This window comes from Phaeoacremonium minimum (assembly GCF_000392275.1).
Source record: "Phaeoacremonium minimum UCRPA7 unplaced genomic scaffold PA7_03_scaffold_371, whole genome shotgun sequence".
Classification (NCBI taxonomy): domain Eukaryota; kingdom Fungi; phylum Ascomycota; class Sordariomycetes; order Togniniales; family Togniniaceae; genus Phaeoacremonium; species Phaeoacremonium minimum.
The window spans coordinates 58,781-67,118 of record NW_006921275.1 but is presented as its reverse complement, the minus strand read 5'-3'; the positions used below and the strand labels follow the sequence as shown (position 1 = coordinate 67,118).

Genomic DNA, 8,338 nt, shown 5'->3' with positions numbered 1-8,338 from the left:
GGTGGCGGGATGGGCGGGCCCAGGGGCCGGCGATCCCCTCTGCCTCCACCAGGCGCAGGCCGGTATGGTCCTAGATCAGATACTTATCGCCCGCGGTCAGTATCCAGGTCCAGATCTCGGTCACCCGTCGCATCTGCGGCTAGGGGAAGATATCGCAGCCGCTCAGCTTCGTATTCCAGTCGATCACGGTCTCCTCCCTTCAGAGCACGGGGCGGCCGGGTCGCGGCACGCAACGACGACGATTACGACACGAGACGCCGCAGCCCGAGCCGCGAGAGCTATAACAGTTATCGCAGTCGCAGTCGGAGTCGTGGTCGTGGATATCGCTGAAGGCGTCAGTGGCTCACAACCCGTACTACCACTTAATCCTCACCTCACGAATTCTGAGACGATGAGACACGTCCGACAGCCATGCCCTGCGACGAAGCAATAACTCTATGTGAACGGTTAGCGAGGGAAATGATACCCCAAAACGGGACGTCGTGCCAGGAAAGACTGGTAAGAATAGGAAGTCAGGAGCATGTACGTCAGCACTGCTGACCACCACCACTCCATCTCAGCCCTACCCGCGTGTGAACGCCCGGCTGATGAACCTCAGGAATCTGCGCTCATCGGTCATTGAGGCGTGCAATGCGCCTCTTGGGCTCAGACGTTCAACCACCCGAAATAGACATGAATTCTATGATGTATGCGATCAAATACTCCACCGGTGCTAAACGCCATGTTCTGAGCATCTCTTGAGTGAGTGGGCTTTGGTGAAAATTGTGCCTTGGCCCACTTTGCACTGCTTTGTTTCCTTGATTACACTACATCCTTCGCCAGGCATCTCGCGACTTCGCTTTTGTGACATCTCATCGCTCACAATGTGGGCTTGACAGAGGGCAACTCAACAATATCCAATCACCAAGTCCGTTGATGTCGTCTCCGGTCATCCAATGTATGGGATCGATTCCAATACACTGTTACCATGCCCAAGCCGGTTTAACGCTAATTCCTTCGATTTGGAAAGCTCCAATCACCTTCTAAAGCTTGACCATTATAGGCAAGCTGCGATCCTCCAGTTGCCCCACGGAGCTGACCAAGCCTCTCATTTGTCATCGCTGCTCACATAATAAGCTTCTTTCCCGTGTCGACCACACCCAATTCTATATCACGTGCAACCTCGTCCCGTACTTGGAGATTCAGCTCTCCTTCGCATAAAATGCTGGAAACCCGCGTCTCGAGGCCTCATTGGAAGGCTATTGCATCCTCTAGCCCTTCCCAGCACTCTGGATCACACTGGTCTCTATCACACATTCCTCACTAGCCCAATTCCGGAGTCATTCATCGCAACGATGGCATCGCCCCTGCCTCCTCCAAGCCGAGTTGTGGTATCTAACCACTCCATACCGTCTTCCCCTAGTGGCAAGGACAGTATGGAACCTGCGGTGGAGGTCATTGTCGATCCATTGAAGCCGGCAACGATCATGGAAGGAATCCTAGATAGAGCGCCAATTGCCAATCACATTTCGATACCCACGTCGAACGATGGACCGTAAGTCTAATTATTATATTCTCCTTTCCGGCTTAACATGTCGCCTGTGTCCTCTCTGTAGCGGCGCGGTTAGGCGGAACGGGCGGTTATCTTTGGTCGCAGTCATGTAGCTAACCGCCGGTCAGCGGCAGGATTCAGTTGGATGCGGTCCCTGGGTCCGGCATTGTCCTTCCCGGAGGTGCCAATATCTACTACCTTGACTTTGCTCCGGGTAGTCAAGTTCCAATGGTACGTTGTTGCACCTCTGATAACTTTCCCAGCTTTTATCCTGTTAGTGCTAGTTGGGTGCATAATCGTTTAATCCTGCGCTGTCCTGCAGCTCTGCTGACATTAATTTAATAGCATCGTACGTCGTCGACCGATTATGTGATTGTATTGGAAGGAGTTTTGACGGTCTTGACGCCACCGGCTCCTTTCGATGTTGTCGATGGCAAGGGCACGTATGCCGAGGCCGCCGAGACGCTTTGCCGCCAAGGTGATGTTGTTGTTCAGCGAGGAGCAATGCACGCGTACGTTTGGCCCCTGGTTCACCGAAGTCACCACCGACTCTGCCCACTTCGCTACCATGGTAGCCTAGTCCAAATCCAGTGCGTTGAGCGATTCTAATTGACTTGCTTGCAGGTGGGCGAATCGGACCGAGTCGTGGGTCCGCCTCCTTTGTGTTGTTCTGGGAGCAAGCCCGTCACGAGCAGTTGTCGAGGGGAAATCAGAGACGAGACTGCTCGAAGAATCGTGGCTGCAGTAATAGCAGTACTCTTAATTTTTCCATAAGGCCGAGCTGGCATGCTGTGTTACCTATCAAGCACCGTCAAAGTACGCGGGGATTGGAAAAAGGCAAACGTCAATTATATTGACTCCCACATCTCGGCCGCTGTGCCAAGCCTGCCCTCATGAGCCGCATTTCGTGATCTTTGCTGCAAATCATCATGTTAAACTCGTCGGTTCCGGCGAATTGCACGGAGGTTTCGTTTCAGATCTGATGCAAGTGAGATCGGAGACGAATTCGGTGAGATGGCTTTTCCGGCCGCGTGGAGCACGCCGTGCCTCTCAAAGTTGAGATTGGGTCCCATTACGAGGGCTGAGCCGTTCCCGACTTTGCCACACAGAAAAGTGAAGCCTGGAAACCCCCCAGAGGCCCATCGGCGACGACTCGGCCGGCGAAGCGGTTAATCTAAGTTTCCTTGAATCTGTTCTTCGTGACAATACATACACGAACACCAAAAGCCCAATCCATACCCGCCCGCTTGCCAGAGCTTTGGGCCCCCATGCTGACGGCCGTCAACTCCACGTGTTAGTTCGCTTATACCGTCCCGCATTTTGAATCAGCCCAAGCCGGGCGCGGCAGGTGAACCCTCCACGACCGCTCTGGCTCGTTTCACATGACATAAGGATAGGCAACAGCCCAGATCGAAACGGCATCTAAGCCTCATGTTTGCGCCGCATCCCAATCTATCTTCAGCTTTCGATAGGGCTGCATTGGCATCACAAGTTCGTGGGTGCGGCTTGTTTCAACGACGGAGACGTCATTGTCACTCCGCGCTGTAACAATTGGATGTCCCGGCCGGTATCTCGCGTAACGAATGTCTTTCCAGTAAACAGACCCGACTCACCGGGTTGACGTCTGCATCTCAAAGGACGCTAGTGCTTCCTTACTTGGCGACCAGCTAAGTGGCTCCTTCCGTCAACTCTTGCCCGCGGGCAGCACCCTTCAAGGTACTGTGACTGAAGTTTGCGCTTGATCCTGTGGGATGAATAGACTTCGCGTCTGCCTCACGCTGGGCTGAGGCATGGTGACAGTCCAAAATGGCCCGCGCTTGTTGGCGGTTACACAAGCTTTGGACGTGGTGACACAAGCGTTGTCCTGGTGTTGCCAAAGTCCAAGACCAACTTCAGAGTTCAAACAGAGTAGTCTACTTGGCTACCTGTTTCCCTGATCGAGACAGACACTATAAAGCTTCAGAATCCTCCAGGAGGGTTGAGGGCCTCATCTGCTGTCTACCCGTTCTCTCAGTCTCTTTCAGATTCACTCTCCTTTGAATCTGTAGCAAGCATATAAGCAACTCTCTCTCTTTCCAACGTGATTTTGAAATACCACAAAATACTACCTTGTTTCCCCTGCAAGCCTATTATTCTTCTTTTCCCTTGCTACGGAACATCTAGCCATGGGTATCTACAACTTTGTTCTCGTGGCTCCTGTTCCTTCTGAAGTTCATGAAGTTTCGCCATGCAAGCCACACGGTTCTTACAAATTGCACAACTTGCCTCTCAACAAGAGATTGTTGCAACATTCGCCTGTTCTCAATCTCCTTGGAGACGTGTTAGTCACTCCAAATGCCTGTCCACGTCCCCAGCCTCCACCTAGTCCCGGCCCGCGTCCTCGCCCAGGGCCTGTACCTCGCCCGCCTCCGGATGTTCCCACTCCCCCACAAACGCCTCGAAGACCTATCCAGAAGTGTGGGAAGCTGTTTTAAGCGAATCTTCGTGCCTGGCGGTAAATTGGAATGTCCCAGCTCAACCCCTTCCTGCGGCCCCCAACTCAGGCACCCTCCGCCACACCGGAGACCCACCTGATCCCTCCGGCCCGGAACTAGCAACTACGCCCCCATGCCTTCGAGGCGGACCCGACGGATAGCATCGATACGCACCTGTTGCCTTTGTCCGCAGCAGTACGGCAAAGTTCCCTGGAGAGCTGAAGCCGGTTCTCGACCCATCGCCACATGGTCATCAACCCCTGCAAACTCATTGGGACCACTCATGAGCTGGAAACCTCCATTGGCTATTATATTAATTCCACATTTCCTTTCTCTCAGTCTACTCGGAAGCCTCGGTGCGCTATAGTTCCTCTTAAGACGGACAGCCACCGCTCTTGGTCCGGTGGCCATTGACTCCGACTTAGCGTCATGCCACGCCGCTGCCTACGCAATCAACTCCCGGATACGTGGCCATCAATGACTCTGAACTGTTCTCAAGGGCCGTTGTCAGTGCTGTTTGAGCGTTGACTTGTTCTAGACGGTTAGGGTTTTTCATTGGCGACATCAAATACGGCTTGCACTAGATAGCTTTCGGAAAGCGATCCGCTCGGACCAATGAACTGAGGTCTGATGGAATTGGAAAAGTTGGCCGACTATACGTCCGAACCGATCAATCAGAGTGGCAATGTGGATGACAAGTCGTCACATTTTCTTCCCGGGGTTTAGGGCTGTGATGGGTGTCGTAGGGCTGACTGGGGAGGGTATATGGATGATCATCTAGAGGTGTTGACAGGTGTGTTCGATAGGTGACTTTCCTGCAGGTCAGGAAAGAGGATTTCTTTACGATTTCTTGTTTCCTAAAGCGAGCATAGCGTGGTGGGCTCCATTATAGCATTCCGGACTTAGAGTATGATGTTCCTCGCGGAACCGCAGGTGTGCAAGGGGGAATGATGGCAGCATAGAAAGGACACGGTTGGAGTGAGTCAAGGCTTGTTGTTTCTTCTCCTATCTGTACTCTACTCCATTTCATTCGCCGGTTGGCTGGTACCACGGTCTTTTTAATACATGTCTTTTCCACAAGTCATTGAGGCAGATGACCCCTTTCTGCTATAGGGGGCGTACAGTATCTAGTGTTGTGTGTGCATGTAGATCGAGATATGGGTAGAAATGCCATGATAAAGATGTAGGACAAGATTCTATACTACTCCGTTCTTGGCTGTGGTTGGTCCCCGGGCTGGCCTCGTATAGTCGTTTATAATCTATTCCTTAGGCATATATGTGACATTGAAATCCTTCGGAGTGCTTTTGGTAACGTTGACCTTCCCGTGTCAAGTAAACAACGTGCGGCACAGGAGAAGCATTGGAATTAGTTCCCCATCTCTCATTGTGTCACCTGGTTGCATACAGGATGAGTTCAACATCGTAACTCGACGTCGCTAAACGCAGAACCGCGGTTGGAATTCTCCACTTACACGCCCCCCGTTGATGCCTGCGGTTTTCTCGGCATCGGTGTACCTTGTGAAGGATGTACGAGCAGAGAAGACATTCGACTTGCAAATCTACACCGAAAACAGGAAAAAGAATGCAAACCGGACATTTGGGACGGAGTCGGCAGTCCGTAAAATGACGCGTCGTACAAATCGCCGATGTGAACGAACCATAAATCCGCTGGAGGGCTGGGACCAACAAGCGGCTATACCGACTGATCGACCGTCTTTCGCCCGCTTACCTTGCCTGCCTTACCTACCTTATCTATCTTAGCCGCTCGCCAATGTGTTACACACGTAACTGTCCGTACCGTACCGCCAACAATTGTCAAAACCAAAACCATGAAACCCCACAAAAACCACCAACGCCTCACCCACGCACAGCGGCCGCCTCTGCGTGGCAGTGCTTCCTGCGAATCGTCGTCAGCCACAGCACCGATTCGTGATTTGACACACTTCTCTTTGCGTATGACTCTTGACCGCGCGGGAGAGAGTGCGAGCCACAGACCTAGAACCAGCCATCTTCGTTTATCGTCTTTGGATACCCGAGCTTGCGTCACGGACTTACTCTCACACACAAGTCATTTTCATTACACGAACGGGGGGCAAGCATTGATCGATAGGCAATTCGAAAGCATATGATTGCCACATCTCTATGTACGTACGTATGTGATTAGTTCCCACCCTTGGGTTTGCCGTATTGCCCCCTAATTTATCTATCTAGTTCGTAAAGATTATCATAACAGTATATTTGGGCCAAGTAAATACACGAATTGCAGGTCATGAATGCCGTTCAGAGGCCGCGCCCGCCTGTGCTGGGTCTTGTTTCGGACAGCGCGAGGCTATATGCAAAATAATCCAGGGTATATCCGTTGATTCCGTGTGTGTGTGTGTGTGTGTGTGTGTATGCCTGTCCTCCTGTGCGACTCGGGGGCTCGTTTTCCACGGCCAGCAGATCCTCTGAAACTCCCAGCAGCAAAAATATTGCAGCTCAGATCTGATCAGATCACAGCAGCCATGCCCAACACACCCATCCCGATCGCACCTGCGGCGGCGCCCACCAGCCCCGTGCAGCGCGGCAGGCCCGCGCCCCCGCCGCGGCTCGAGCTGCTCCGCAGACTGCTCGTCGAGGTCGCGGTGGCCTCCTCAGTTGCGTTGTTGCTGGCGCTCGTCGTGACGGGGCAGTCCTGCGTGCACGGCAGGTCGGTGGTGAAGGGGACGGCGACGCGCGAGCCCGTGGCCGTGGCGCCGGTCAGGGGGAAGACAGGTGGCTGCGTGCCAATGTCCGGGTTGGGCTTGACGGCGGCCGCGTCTGGGTTCAGCACATTGTCGATCATGTGCACGACGCCGTTGGCAACGAGGATGTCCGGCACCAGCAGCTGCGCCGAGTCGATGTACCGGTTGTTGCCGGCGGACGTGACGTGGATGTCGATGGCGCTGCCGGCGGCGTCGGTCGCGGCGCTCGTGAGGTTGGTCCCGTTCTTCAGGTCGGTCGAAACCACCAGGAGGTCGGGCACGAGATGGTAGGAGAGCACGCGCTTGAGCTCGTCGTCGGTCAGCCCGGAGAGCGTGCCTGACAGAAGCTGGAAGGCGGCGTTCCGCGGCGCGAAGATTGTGACATTAGGCGAGTTGGCGAACTCGGGCACCAGATCGGCGGCGTAGAGAGCGCCGAGAAAGGCGCGCAGGTCCTGGTAAGAGTCGCGAGCAGTGGGCTCGAGGCGAGCAGGCGGAACGAGCAGCGTGTCGACCATCTGCACCAGACCGCCAGTGAAGGTGATGTCGGGCTCCAGCAAGGTGCTGCGCGAGCCCTCTCCAGATGTGAAGACTACCACATCCCCGGCCTGCTTGTCAATGCGCAGCTTCTGGCCGCCGGTCACATTCGTGAACTTGGTATCCTTCAGCAGGGTAGAGGGAAAGACCGGGACGCCCTCCTGGATGGCGCCGGCGGCCACGGTCCCCTGCAGGATGTGATACTCGAGGATGTTGGTGACGAGCGTCTTGTTGTCGTTCGACCAACCCTGATACTTGTCGAATGCCTCATTGCTAGGCGCGACGATCTAACCTCATAGTCAGCACAGCTCAAGGCGATTACTAATTCGTTCAAGAAGGCTATCAGATGCGCGACAACGGTGGCGCACATGGCACCCAGGGTTGACGAGCGGCCGCCCCCAGTCTCGCTTGGTGGGCCGCCACTGCGGTAGTTTGGCCACGATGTGCAATGTAAGACGTATAAGTGGAATAAGCTCACCGTGACGCCAGCGTAGTTCGGCAATTGAAGCAGAATCTCGGGGTATTTCTGCAAGCCATGTTAGTCCATCAATCAATTGCGATCTGAAGGTCTCTCGGGGCGTAGACATACCTGGATCAGATCGTAGTAGGTTGACAAGTTCTTATTGGACGCCAAGATTTCTCCCAGGTCCTTGGAATCGGTCGCAGCAAAGACAGGAACGCTCGCCAAGACGGCGAGCAAACCCAGCAACGCCGCAGGCAGGCCAAGAGACTTCAAAGCAAACATCGTGAGATTTTTTTCCGGTGTTGAGATCCTTCCGCCGATCACCACTTTTCAAGGTTCAAGCTCCCGCGTCAATTGCGGGTCGAGCAGCGAGCGTAAAAGTTGGAGACGGACTCAAGCGAGTGACAGTCCGACAGTCTTCAACTCTCTTCACTTCTCTTCCTCCACTCCTCAGAAAACGAAAGACGATGAGCGTCCTGGAGTCTGAACGGGCTCAGAATTCTGAAGAGAAGGGGAGAGAGTAAAACGCGAGAACGATGCGCCAGATGCAGACAAGAAAAGATTACGAGGTGCCTTGCATTATACGGTACAGTGCCGGCCGGCCACCCAGACA

At 54.0% G+C, this 8,338-nt stretch overlaps 1 protein-coding gene across 1 annotated transcript; it reads right to left on the bottom strand.

The window, feature by feature from the left end:
• Positions 1-6,493: 6,493 nt before the first annotated feature.
• UCRPA7_4810 (putative fasciclin domain-containing protein) lies at positions 6,494-8,007 on the bottom strand (the record flags this gene model as incomplete). Its single annotated transcript, XM_007917361.1, has 3 exons — positions 6,494-7,549; positions 7,741-7,788; positions 7,852-8,007. 3 exons carry the CDS (start codon positions 8,005-8,007, stop codon positions 6,494-6,496), a joined length of 1,260 nt encoding a protein of 419 aa, XP_007915552.1.
• Between the last annotated feature and the right edge of the window lie 331 nt (positions 8,008-8,338).